This window comes from Colias eurytheme, chromosome 14 (assembly GCF_061535395.1).
Source record: "Colias eurytheme isolate Ceu_HAF_F1 chromosome 14, ilColEury1 Martin Lab GWU primary, whole genome shotgun sequence".
In the NCBI taxonomy this organism is placed as follows: Eukaryota; Metazoa; Arthropoda; class Insecta; order Lepidoptera; family Pieridae; genus Colias; species Colias eurytheme.
The window spans coordinates 6,796,742-6,811,439 of NC_142993.1; the positions used below are offsets into that span (position 1 = coordinate 6,796,742).

At 33.0% G+C, this 14,698-nt stretch overlaps 2 protein-coding genes and 1 non-coding gene across 3 annotated transcripts; 2 read left to right on the forward strand and 1 right to left on the reverse strand.

Annotated features, from left to right (window-relative positions):
• The first annotated feature begins 1,451 nt into the window (after positions 1 to 1,451).
• On the forward strand, positions 1,452 to 2,206 carry LOC149902960 (uncharacterized). The gene has a single exon (XM_090109143.1). It carries the CDS (start codon positions 1,452 to 1,454, stop codon positions 1,959 to 1,961), a length of 510 nt encoding a protein of 169 aa, XP_089965269.1. The 3' UTR covers positions 1,962 to 2,206.
• Positions 2,207 to 3,128: 922 nt separating this feature from the next.
• TRNAM-CAU (transfer RNA methionine (anticodon CAU)) lies at positions 3,129 to 3,201 on the forward strand. The gene has a single exon. It is a non-coding gene; the product is annotated as a tRNA-Met (tRNA).
• A 4,878-nt stretch (positions 3,202 to 8,079) lies between these two features.
• LOC149902962 (uncharacterized) lies at positions 8,080 to 9,114 on the reverse strand. The gene has a single exon (XM_090109707.1). It carries the CDS (start codon positions 9,112 to 9,114, stop codon positions 8,080 to 8,082), a length of 1,035 nt encoding a protein of 344 aa, XP_089965833.1.
• Between the last annotated feature and the right edge of the window lie 5,584 nt (positions 9,115 to 14,698).

The following is a 14,698-nucleotide window of genomic DNA, read 5'->3' on the forward strand; positions in this document are numbered from 1 at the left end:
GAGCTTGAAGAGCTACCCCAAAAAACTGTTCGAAGTCAAAATGACATAACATGCGAAAAACGCTTTCTAAATACCGCCACTCGCTTAGAAAGCGGCAGATTCTGTGTGAAGTTACCCCTAAAGGACTCACCTGACTGCCTCGGCGATTCATATTCTCAAGCTAAAAAACGATTCCTAAATCTTGAGAAAAGATTTAGACGAAATGATATCTAATCACCGGCTGTGATGATGAAGATCAACTTTAATACATTCAAAATTCAGTTTCAAACGCTCTAAATTCAGCTTGTTTTCCTCTACGAAAGTACAAAACTAATTCAAAAAACTTATTTCAAAATTTACACGAAAGTAATACAGAACATTTAACAATCAGTGAGTCGTCGAGCACTCTCGGACTTTGTTGGGATCCATCGAGGGATGCTTTCAATTTTCCTATCGAAATTCCACTTCATAGTGACAAGATCACAAAGAGACATATCCTCTCAAGTTCATTTCGAATCTTCGATCCTTTAGGTCTTTTGAGCCCGTGCATTATTCAACCAAAGATGTTGCTCCTAAAATTGTAGCTCAAGGGTGTTGAGTGGGATGAACCTGTGTCGCAGGATATCAAAAATGACTGGTTGGACATTGTAGATAATCTAAAATTTCTTTCAAAATTCGATATTTCTCGTAGAGTTCTTTGCGATTCACCAAAAATCGTTTACATTCGTTTAGCGATGCATCTCAATGCGCTGATGGCCTCAACTTAACAAAAAATACGAAGAAGACTTACCTGAAGTCAAGGTCCATACAGCCGTCGAATCTGAAATTAATTTTGATTTTAAAAAATATTCTAAATTTACAAAACTTCAAATAACTTTCACTTACATTCTACGATTTTACACAACTCTAAAAACAAAATAAAAATAATAAACTTACCGGCATTTTATCAATTGACTAATTAAATTATTCTTTTCAAAAACTGCGTTACCTGCACTCGTCTTCGTGGTCAGACCTATAATCCAAAAATGGCTGACTTACCTTCAAATCGCGTCAACGTTGACTTTCCCTTCAAGTCTGTTGGAGTGGACTATGCGGGCCCTTTCTTCATTCTTAATCGTAAAGGACGCGGTGCAAGAGTAGTTAAGTGCTACTTATGTTTGTTTGTGTGTCTGCGTTTCAAATGCATTCACTTAGAGGTCGTGTCTGATTTGACAAAAGACGCTTATATTATGACACTTCGCAGATTTGTGGCACGCCGTGGAAAGCCAACCGAAATATTTTCCGACAACGGTAAAAATTTTGTAGCTGCCGCGAAAGAATTAAATAGTTTTCTAAAGGCTAATCAGGAACCTCTGTCTGAGTTTGCTGCTCAGGAGGGAATAAAATTTTCTTTTATCGCCGCTTACGCTCCTCACTTTGGTGGAATATGGGAGGCCGGTGTTAAGTCCGCTAAATATCATATAAAGCGAGTTATGGGCAATACTCATCTCACATTTGAGGAACTTTCGACATTGTTTGCTCAAGTGGAGGCCATTCTCAATAGCCGTCCTCTGTGTCCCATGTCATCTTCCCCCAATGACTTCCTTTCCTTGTCCCCAGGGCACTTCTTAATCGGAAGACCATTGAATGCACTGCCGGCTCCTTCGTTGGACAACGCTAAAGAGAGCTCCCTTGATAGATATGGCAGACTTGAACAAATTCGCCAGCACTTCTGGAAGAGATGGCAGAAAGAGTATATCTCAGAAATGCAACTACGAACCAAATGGAAGGTTGACAAATCAAAAATAAACGTCGGAGACCTCGTACTGCTTCAAGAGGATAATTCTCCACCACTTTGTTGGCGCATGGGGCGTATCGTTCGATTATTCCATGGAACAGACGGCGTTTGTCGAGTTGCGGACGTCGAAACTACAAGAGGCTGCGTTCGAAGACCTTTGGTTCGACTGTGTCCTCTGCCCACTTCTGAAGACCTTCAATCTTGAAAATCTACGCTTTTCACCGGGGGGAGGATTATGTCTACGCCTGTTAATTTATAATAGCAATCGCGCACGCACCGACATGGATTGTCATTTTTATAAATTTATCATTTATTGGCCGGGTAGAATGTATTTTTTTACTCACAAAGAAACCTTTGTACAAATGGGGCGTTGGTGTTGAAAATAAAATCTTTATACAAGTAATATTGAGTTTCCCTAAAGAGATTCCAGTTCCCATGCCTAAAGCGGGAACACAAATCATTAGTGATATTAGCTGTTTTGAGTGAAAATGCTTGGATCAGCATAATATCATATTTGCTACTTCAAATACATGTTTTGATAAAAAAAAAACAATAGTAAAATGTAGGTAATAAAATAAAACTGCGTTTTATTGTAGGTAATCAATTTTGACATTATTTATTTCCCAAAATTACAATAAAATAGTTTACGCCAACAAATATAACTTTTATTTTTATAACAATCCTACTTCCTACTAATGCGAAAGTTCATACATGTTTCAAAAGAAAAACTTTTACTTTTACTATTATTTCAATTTATCCGGTTTAATTAAGACTTAATATTGATACATATGATCATTATAAATACAAATAGGAATTAACAATATAACGAATACGTGGCACAACTAAAATTTTACCGATACCACCCGTGGTCATTCTCCTTTGTGGGTCATTTGTAACAGGATGGCGGTTCTACAGCGAAAAAAGAAAAATGATGGTCAGAACGCTGATACCGGATACCTTAAGATACTGTAATATAAAATATTACTAGATTAGATAAAATATTATAGGTAGTATCTTCACCGTGTGTGACGCGCTTTACATTCACGCCATCTAGAGTTAAATCTTTATCATTTTTGTATACGTCTGTGTGTGTAAACGACCCTGTATGCAATGACAGATGTTAAAACGCATAATTTTACCGAATTGGGTGGATTTTAAGGCAATGATATAACATATTTCAATAAAATATAATATTCAGTAACCGCCATGACTATTCCTAGGTTTGATGACTATTCCAATTACGCAAAAACTCAAATAAACTAGAAATGTAGAATTCAGCGCCATCTAGCGGGATATTGGCTGGGAACAGATCGTTGCAATCACCTTATTGTTAAAATAGCAACTTATGGCTAATTTTACACTCAGTTCATAAGCCTCGGTGGCGCAGTAGGCAGCGCGTAAGTCTCATAATCTTAAGGTCGTGAGTTCGAGCCTCACCCGGGGCATATCTATTGTTTTTTTTTTTTCATAAAAACAATCACAACACATAATGCATTTATACAAATTATTACATTATCAAATTATTATTTAATGAAATTTATTTTTTCAAAATTTTAATTCAGTGTTGCTACACGGTACATTTTTTTAACTTGTTAAATGGTGACTACTGGCGCCATCTATTGTAAGAACAAGCAATTAATTTTATGTGATAAACGCCATCTAGTGACAAAAAGTTAACTAAGATTACTTTAGCACTAATAGTTAATACCAGTAACTCGCAAGGTATTTTGTTTGTGTAGTAAAAAAAATCCTATATTAAATAAAACCACATTTAGCTTACTACGTAATATTTACTACGCTTATTTATTTTTTAGTAAAATTATTACATTGTCTTAATTTAATACAGCGCCATCTATTAATTTATATTAGAACTACGATCTGAGCACTAAACTAGCAAATCCTTAACTAGAACTTGTTCACGGAAACAACAATAGATGGCGCTTAAAACAATATACAAAAATTGTCGTTCATTTACATACTTAAGGGCTTGGTCTAGTAGTGCAAACAAATGCATCCTGTCATCCTATATGTAAATAATACAAATGTACTAAGGGAAAGTTGCTCCACTTAATTTTTAAAAATTAAATCATTCGTATAATTTAATATTCGTAATAAGTACCAAAAATGACAATTTGAAACAATTTTCGTGAAAATTACACCGGGTGATTTTTTTTTATCAGTACACAAAATTTGCGAATACTTTCTATTGATATCTTCAACTTCATGTTTATATAACTGATCAACTTTTACAAAGAAATTTGGACGAAATATAAAAAAAATAAGCTTTCCATACAAAATGCATAACTCTATACATTTTTTTCGACCTAAGTTTCTTAGTGAAGGTTGTTCAGTTTAACTAATAAAACGGATAAACAAATTTTGTATTTAATAAAAAAAATGTAATGTTTGTGTTAAAAAATTATAAAATAGAAAAATACGCAAATGAAAACAAAAGATATTTATTTCTGACTAGCTTCCGCCCGCGACTCCGTCCGCGCGGATGTCAGTCTTCGCTTCTTCTACAGATTTATTATTTTTTATTTTTTTTTATTTTTATTCATAAAAGGCACCTTACAGCTGTTATTAAGATAAATTATACAAATTACATATAAAAACGCCAATTACAAGGCACACCAATAATAGTCCAATTGTGTGACAACAAGAGGTAAACTAAAAGGGAACAATAATTGTTTTCTTTTTCTTTAACAAAAGTACAACAATTGTTCTTGATGAAACATAAAACGTACATGAAAAATAAATGTGACTTCTAGTAAACAAGCAACATCAACAAAATAACATTAAAGTTGAGAAAAAACAAAAATAAAAATGAGCCTAATAATGTGACTGTGTGAGTGAATGAGTGGATGTGTGAGTGTGTGTGTGTGTGTGTGTGTGTGTGTGTGTGTGTGTGTGTGTGTGTGTGTGTGTGTGTGTGTGTGTGTTACTTATTGAAATTATTGATAATCTGAAGAATTGCACTTTTAAATCTGGGACGTGACAAACTAAATATATCAGCTGAGCAAAATTTATTATTGTATACTTCAGGGAGTCTGAAATATGGAGAATTTTTAAGATAGTTTGTAGATGTTGAGGGCACTAAGAACAGATTTTTTTGACGAGTGCCTTGACTTGGAACCCGAAAATTTAAAGGATTCAAAATAGAGATACAGTCAAATTTATTATTTAAAATATCAAACAAGAACATTACGTCGATTAGATCTCTTCTATCCGATAGTGCGTTAATATTATAATGTTGGCAAGCTTGCTCGTAGCTATCAGGGAAATGTTTAGATTTAAAATTTAATTTCTTAAAAAATATCTTTTGTATCTTTTCTAGCCTATGGATATAACATTTGTAGACTGGTCGCCATATTACACATGCGAACTCAAGGATACTCCGAACATATGCAAAATATAAGACCTTTAAGCATCGTATATCATCAAAAGGTTCGGCTGTGCGCAAAACAAACCCTAAATTAGCAAAAGCCTTTTTTGTGACGTAGTCAATGTGATCGTTGTACGTGAGTTTCTCATCCAGTATCACGCCCAAATCCCTTACTGTATTCGTGGAAGGAATTTTTTCGTTGCAGATTGAATATTCAAAATTTATAATATTTTTTTTATTTCTAGAGAAAGTTATTTTTTGGCATTTATTAATATTAACGGATATCTTATTTATGTTATAGTAGTTTGTTAATCTATTAAGGTCGTTTTGAAGTGATAGACAATCATCTAAGCTAGCTATTTTAGTAAATATCTTTTTATCGTCCGCATATAAAAGAAATTTAGAACTATGAAAGCATTTATCTATATCATAAAGATATATATTGTACAGCAAAGGCCCCATGTGCGAACCCTGGGGCACACCTGAAGGGATATCTACAAAGTTAGACCTATAACCACCAACTACAACGGCTTGACAACGATTTCTTATGTAAGAATCTATCCATCTTAGTAGGTTACCTTTGATATTAACGTCTGAAAGCTTGCCTATTAGAACATCGTAATTTACTCTGTCAAATGCCTTCTCAAAGTCTGTATATATTACATCAACCTGTACTTTGTCACTCATATTGATGTTGAGATAGTGGGTAAGATCCAATAAGTTCGTTAAGACATTTCGTGATTTTATAAAACCGTGTTGATTATGTGGAATATAATTCAGAGCATGTTTGTAAATACTTTTATACACTAGTTTTTCAAGCAATTTTGAGAATATGTTAAGCAATGAAATACCCCTATAGTTAGTTATTTCTTTTTTAGAATTCTTTTTATGGATCGGTACAATTAAGGCTTCCTTCCAACGTTTCGGAAAAACTCCTTCGGTGACTGAACGATTAAATAATATTTTTAAAGGCAAAAGAAGACCAGACTGACATTTTTTGACGAATATAGCTGGTATACCATCAGAACCAGCGCCTTTCTTAACATCTAAATCCTTAAGTAGTTTTAATATTTCTCCTTCATTACAAGATATAGTGTGTAAGCAGTCAGTTACATCAGATTCATAGGCATTAGGCGTTACGCTGGAGGAGATAGTCCTTTGAAACACGCTATGAAAATATTCGTTGAAAGCATTACAAATATCGCTACCATTTGTGAGAACACGTCCATTATAATTCATATTGCATGGTAAATTTGAGTTATTACGCTTGCTGTTAATGTAAGTCCAAAATTGCTTTGGGTCTTTAATGATGCTGTCTTGACAACGAGATAAATAGTTGGAATGACATTCATCCTGTAAGTATTTAACTCTCTTTCTAAGTAGAGAGAAGGATGCGTAGTCATTAGGGTTTTTGAAAATTTTCCATCGATTATGAAATTTAGATTTCTCTTTAATTGCATTAATAAGAGCCGGCGTGTACCACTTAGGGTAATAGCGTCGAGAAGATATCTTTATACATGGGACAAACGTATCGATGAGGGTATTAATCTTGCTGTAAAATATGTCTACGCATTCGTCCAAAGAACCTATTGTTAGAAGCTCGTACCAGTTTATTTTATTCAGTTCAGAATTTATGGCATCATAGTCTGCTCTATAAAATTTCCTCAGCTTAGAAAACATAGGTCGCAATTTTTTAAAACATATATCGTGTACACAAATAAACAATGGGCTATGAAATTTATCTATATTTACGAGTGCATCGGAACATGCCGTGCAATCGACAGAAAAATTCGAGAAGACAAGATCGAGAGTATTGCCACAGTGGTTCTGTGTGACGTTAAACTGTCGAGCTCCCATTAAATTTATAATATCGAGCAGATCTAATGCAGATTCAAGTAAATTAGAATTACAATATTTGCTTATTTTATACGTGTTGTCAGTCGACCATAAAATAAAAGGTAAGTTAAAATCGCCAATAATAAGAAATAGGTCATTCGGATGCCGATCATAAAGATTACGTAAAGCTTGATTAAATATTTTTAGGGTATTATGTGCGTCTGAATTAGGGGGTAGATAAAGCGCAAGAACGTGCAAATTCTTTATATCCTGTGTCTTAAATTTAAAAACATTCCCTGGTATCGTCAACCAAACACTTTCAAGGTCATCAGGAACGTTATGCAAGTTATGACTCAAAAATGTTTTTTTAATGCAAATCATAACACCCCCGCCCTTCTTTTTGGTTATTCTGTCGCATCTAAATACATCGTAACGCCTATCACATAGTTCCGTATCCAATATCCCGTTACATAACCAACTTTCAGTAATAATAATTAAGTCGTAATTATTCTTTTCAACATTTTTAAAGAAGATTGGTAATTTTGTGCGTAATCCGCGTGCATTTTGATAGTAAATATTTAAACTATTGTTTATTGGCATTATATAAGAAGGAAGAAATTATATATTTAACTATATTATTTAAAAAACCGGAATTAATTCCGTCTGAAATAAAATAATTGACAATATTTTATAACAAAATAACACTTATTAATATCGCGGTTACGCATCAAATAATATATTCTATTAATGCATAATAAACAAGTAGATTCATTATTCACAAAGAACATCAGACACGAAAAAATATAGTCATTGAGGGTATGTGAAAAAATTTTGTTCAAATTTGTTACTGTGCGTTCACTATTTAACGCAGTCAGGGGTGGTAAACATATTATTACAACAACGTTCATTGATATTTGTATAACAATATTAAAGGAAGATTTAATAAGTGCATTCTTCTGTAAATAAAGTGTATGTGAAAAGTGTGTGTATATATAGTATAAGTAAAAGTAATTTGGAAAATTATGTAAATTAATGTGATGTGGCTCATAATATAGAAAGCTATATTTTAATTGTGACTCGATCGTAGCAGTAAACAAAAAAACTATTTTAAATTCTCTAAAAAAATATTCAAGTCTTCTTCCGAAGTTATAGCCTTTGCTGGAGACTTCTCACTGGCGCGTAAGTAAATAACGCAATTTTTAACCCATACGAACTTTATATTACGCTCTTTTGCACGTTGTTTACAGGTATTTAACAAGATTTTGTTCGCGATAGTGAGATGTTCATTAATGAAAATCTTTACAGAGTTACCTCCAAAACCAAGGTCGTGCGACGATAGGCCTTTATTCTTGTTGCATTTTTTAAAATTAGCTATTAAAACATCCTTGCTCATTTTATTATTTAACTTCGCCACGATCTTTTTCGAAGCTCCTTGTTTACCATGTAAAGGTTGGATTCTGGTAATAAAATCTAAGTCTTCTTTTTTCAGATTACAGTCTAAGGCAGCTGCTAAGCGTAAAAATTCTTCAACTAAGTTTTCATTGGGTTTTTCCGGTAAGCCAACTATTTCAACGTTTAAGAATCTGTTCTTTTGTTGAGTACGTCGTTGCTCGAGTTCCAAGGCTGCAATAGCCTTCTGAAGACGTTCGTGATCCTCTTTTCTCTTAGAAGCTTCAATTTCATAAGCCTTAAATTTGTCTTCCATAATAAGCACCTGTGATTGAATTTTTTGCATATTCTCTTTAATTGTGTCCGCTATTTTTAATTTTGAATCGATGTCCTCAAGTCTTTTATAAATATCTTCAATAACACTGGTATTAAAAGTAGAGGTTAGTTCATTTAAATCATAGCGAAGCTTTTCAACTTGTTCCGGAAGTGAAGAAAGCGGCGAAAGCATGTCTTCGATTCTCTTCAATGATAATTGATAAGAACTTAAGTCTTCTAAGTTTTTTGTGGTACATCCAGATGATAACGTATTTTTACAATCCTGACAAAGCCATGAGGTTTGACGTTCAATCCCGAGTCTCCGCCAACCGATTTCTGAATATCCCGCACATTGAAAGTGGTAATTACACCGACAGCTGGAGCAAGCGGTACCATCAGAAACAGTCTCATTACAACGCTTACACGAGTTCATGCCGAAGGTTGCGAATACTGGCGTTACGTAGATAGGACGAAACAAGAAACGGATGACTCAATTCACGTAGTGATTCTTAGCTTGTTTGGCGTCGCGCGCGGCACCGCGGACCGAGAAGTCACAGAGTCCAGGTTCAAATCCACTCAAGAATATTTTTAAATATTAAATTTTAAATTCCACTTTACGACAAAAACTACGTTCTTGCACACACAGATCTCAAGACAGACTGTGATTATATTATGTATAATATATAGATTTATATTGATAAACCTAATAAATCTTTTGCTAGCATTCTGATGCTTTATCGGTTGCACTGGATTTATCTCTTTTTTTTCAATCGCTTGAATGATATAGGATGGGTCCTTGATGGGCATCGAATGCTGAAGTCTCGAATCAATCAATTCTGACAGTAGGCAATTTATGTAAAATCCAATAATGGTCCATCATTTTATTTTGCCTAAACGTTACATACTTTTTTATATATTATATTTTTAACGAATGATTCACTCCAGTCCAAACAGCAAATAAGCAGACTTCTGCTTCTGCAACGTTTAGTTGTCCCTGAATTTGGAAAAAATAGTCATGATTCTTATCTATGACAAAAGTGCTATTTTTTGCATTGTATTTCAAATATTAAATTTTTTTTTAACCGCATCTTCCGCATTCATGTCTTTTGCCGGAATTAGACATTTAACTTCTACTAGTCCCATTTTCCCTTTTTGATATGGGAGTGTATAAAGTAAATTTTTTAGATATTTCTCGTTATACTTTTAAAAAGTTATTATTGTCATTTTGCTCATTAGGTAAAGTAATTTCGATATCAGTTTTAAGTTTTTTGATACCTGCAATAATAACGTCATAATCGCCTGCACATACTTATCGATTACACCCTGTATACAATCCACCATCCATATTCATAATGTTTTCCTGTCCTCCTCTCCTTTACGCTGTTCACCGATACATTTTAAATGAGTAAATCTGCTACCACTGAAGGATGTTTCATTGTGATCAGCAAATTTTCACCACTGTTGTCGATTATTTGTTTTTCATTTTTAATCAGCAATTGGGAATCATCAGTTTTGTTTTTTGCAGATTGGTGATGTACCCTAACAATACGTCGAAAAGGGAAAGCATCAACGAATTATCGTTTTCGTCCTCTTTTTTTATTCTTCGCGTCTCTGTTACTTCTGTTTGTTTAGTTCTCAACCCCACTGAATTTTGAGTTGGTAGAGTTGGTAGACTAAACTAGAAATAGTGGACTAAATTTGTCAGCGCGTCTGTAAGATCAGAATATAAAACCAACATCCTGTATTTAAGTTACAAAATTAATAATCAAACAACATGCCGCTACGTTGAAAATGACTAGAAGAAAAAATTAAAACACCTCGGATCAATTTTGGAGTAAACAAATCATTTTCCCCGTATGGGGATTTCCCCGGATGAACATGGGAAGTTCAAGTTCTCAATACAAGTTTATATTATATTTCGTATTTCTCAAACGAAAAATAAACATTTTTGGAACTTCAAAAAAATTATATTATAAGAAAATTTATGAGCTTACTTTAGTTTTAAAGAAATATACATCCCTTTACTGACACCCCGTAAAATAAAGAAATTGTTGCCAATCACCTTTGCAATCTATTTGGTTTCATTAACTTTATGTTCGAAGATAATTTTTTTTCTAGTAGTTACACACGTATTTTTTTCGTTTATTTTCCATATCGAAATCAAATGTTTAAAAATACGAATATTTGCACAAAACTAAGATAAAAATAATCAATTAACAAAAATATTAAATTTAATGAAGTAGAGCAACTTTCACTTCGGTATGAAGGAAAATCGAGCGTAGAGCACACGTCAGAACGCTCCGGCCCAAGGAGCGCGACTAAAGAAATTCGCTAGGATTTTTCCTTATTATTTTAAATATTTTTTTAATATTTAAAGAATTATCAAAATTCAAAAAAAAATTTTTTTAAAGGATTAATACTCATTGGTCTTCAACCAACTCGAATAAATTAATGGAAAAAATAACTTTTAGCAGTATTTATCAATCGATTTTGTAAGGCAAAAAATGGGAAATTTAATGAATTTATAACGCTCTAATTAAGAAAATCATAAGTTTTTCGGCAATTGTATTCAGCAGTTTTTAATAACGACTATATAAGGATAATAATGCGCTGATCAGATTGTGTAAATTGTAATCGGTTGCAACGTAGTGAGTGCCCAAACTTAGCTCGAAATGATTTTGGGGGAAAAGAGACTTATCTTGAAGGCCTGATTAAGGTAACATAAAGTAACTTTATAAATGTGAAAAAATTCACGCGCATTGCGTATATAACACTAATTGATAAACAAGAAAAAAAAATTCAGTTTATCATTTCATTAGCCGGGAAAAAATTGTCAAATAACTTGTTGAAAACGCAATTTTGCTAGACTGCAGCCTTAAGTGCATCCACTAAATATTTATTTTTATTTCTTTGCCCATATACATTCAAAATAATATTATTTATTACTTAAATGATTATATTATAAAGTGAAGCAGGTAAGCGAAGGAAATTTAATAGCTCATTGTTTTGAATTCCATCACGAACGATTTGTACAGGTTAAGGTCGCTGAATTTTACATTCATTGAATTGTATTCCTTACTTGATTTCAAAAAAGAGCACACTCCCTTTTTAATATAATAAGCTATCTGCGGCTAGTATTGCTAGTTAGATTAGATATACTTAATATAAAGTTTAGAGCGATACTATTCATACTAGCCCATGGGTGGAGAGACAAAATAGTTGCGGAGACAAAGTTGCTCGTGCGCGCTAGCTCTAATAATAACAGCTGTTAGTTGTTACAAAATGGAAATGGTACCTACTTACTAGGTAGAATCTAAAGAAGGTAAGATTTTAGATGAGCAACTATCGAGTTTATTGCCGCGGTTTTTCTCCATAGATACTGCTTTCCGAATCGGTGGTAAATGAAAAAAAAATTAGGTAGATATGTAATGACGATTCAAAAAAGCTTCTAGAAGAAGTCTAATTGAATAAATAAATATTTGAGTTTCAGTTGAGTTTGAGTAAAAGTAAAATAAGTAACTAGCGGTCCGCCCCGGCTTCGCCCGTGGTACATGTTTACGTTTTCTCTACATAAAAACCATCCTCGTACTTCAAGGAATATAATAAAAAAAGAATTATCGAAATCGGCTCAGCCGTTCTCGAGTTATGCGCTTACCAACACATTTTGCGATTCATTTTTATATATAAGAAGAAAAGAAGATTAAGAAAGACGGCAGCAGTTATCAACATCATCATCATCAGACCATATTATACGCTCCCGCTGCAGGGGCTATGGCCTATGAGCCTATGAGGGTCGCTCCCACTGCAGGGACACTGGCCTATGAGATGAGGGTATGCCATAATCCACCACACTGGCCAAAGCCAAATATGCAAAGTTGCAAACCTTTTACGTTTCTAATTAATAACGACCGGAAGGTTAAATCTAATGAATGCTGTATTTTAATAGAAATGAAATATATTTTAAATTCAACTCTTTGTGCAGTAAGGAATCTGTAAGAATAATAATAATTATTATATTGAGAATCACTTCAAACGCCTGCACGCTTGTAAAGAGGAATAATTTAATTAAATACAATTACTGGATTATCACACAAAACGCGTGATCGACACACATGGACAAACTTAATTCTATGTTATTAAATAATTATGTTTTCAATTTAACAACAACGACAAAGGTCAGTCAAATAATATATTATATAATCATATAGAACCTTCATAAGTGATAAACATTAAAATTTATAATAATCTGTGATAATAATATAATTCATAATTTTATGATTATACACGAAGGTCTAGGTAATTTATAAATCACATTTTTTATTAAGTTATGAGATTTGTTGTATTAATTATTTATTATACTAATTAGTAATTTATAATACCTATAGTGTTATGGATTCTAAAGATTTCTATAATTTAAAGAGTTATGAAATTAATATAATACTTAAAAAAAATAGGTTGGTGTACAATTTTAACACAAAAATAAAGTTCACAACAAACCAGCATATACAGAAACTAGATATAGCAATAATTTCATTAATACAAAGGGATGCAGAACCGACGGTAGTGACGAAGCACCCTTAAATGTCAAATTATACCCCCTTTACGTATCTGCCGCCTCAGAGCTATTAAGAGCTGATTTATTAGAAAGATTATATAACATCATTAAGAGCATTGATTAGTCACGGATACCACTTTTGAAACACGTGGTAGAACGAAAACGGTTTTTGCTGACGGTCAACAATTTTCTAGACAATTTTACTTGGAATTTTGTGCCGTTTTAATTTTTGAAACACGATTTTGAATGATGCTTTTTTGTGTTTGAATCATATGACGTGATGGTTGTACCGTGAAAAAATTTCTTATGACATTTTTAATGATTGCATTCTTAACAAATACTTAGTTACCTAGGTATCTAAATAGTACCTAAATACCAATATTTTTTGAAAGTACGAATATGTATAGATATGTACGAATATTTGGACTGTTATCTTTGTTCAGAACAAGTACCTACGATGAAGATGAGGCATTAGTGTTTTGTAATATATGTATTTTTAAAATTCGCAATATTTTAATAAGTATAAAGGTGAGTATGAAATATTTCAATAAATTATAACAAATGGCCCTTTTATTAATATTCACACCGTAAAATTGACGATTTATTAAAATGCACTCATCTTATTCAGCGCAGTTTTTACAAACGATGCCGCTAAAGTTCATATGACTGGACCAAAAGATGAATAGAGTAGTATTATTTAAACAATAATTTTAATTTATAAGTTTTGGCCAATATAATATTTGAAAAGATCACTCCATATTATAATCCACACATGTTTCGAATCAAAATTCAACAGTGAGCTAAGAACTTTGCAAGCTGAAACCGCAAATGCTGAAAACTAACATAATATGTTTAGTGAATGTACTTTATTATGAAATAATATGCCAACAATTTTTAATATGCCTAATAAATTTAAGGATGTAACATGTTTTTTAATAACAGTAAAATAAAGGCAAAAGCAGACAGGAAAAGTATAATAACGGTAAAATAGAGGCTCTTCAAATATTTATAAATAAATGTAGAAACAACAAATAACTGCGACTCCATAGTTTCTTTGATATGAGCCGAACTAAATTAAGTTATCAACTTTGATAAAATACATTGTCTTTACTTTTTTTACGATACGTGTTTAATAGTCAATTAATGAAGGTGCTTGCTACCTGCGGCGCTTTTATCCCAAATTGATTGCGAAGGTAGGCCTAAGATTCATTTTAATATCGCGATAACTTCAATAAGGACACAAACTGACTAAGCGGTTTTAATTCCTTTCTTTAAAAATAACAAACACACACTGAGGCTTCAAGCGTGCCGCGTGCGATTAAATCCTATCTATTACTATCAATACCACTGGACTATTAATTATTATACGGCCACGTCGAAGAGTTAACCGTCGCGGACGCGTTGACGAGCGTTTCGACTCTTTTGTTTAGTCGTTGAATTTAACTAGTGCGTTGGTGAGCGA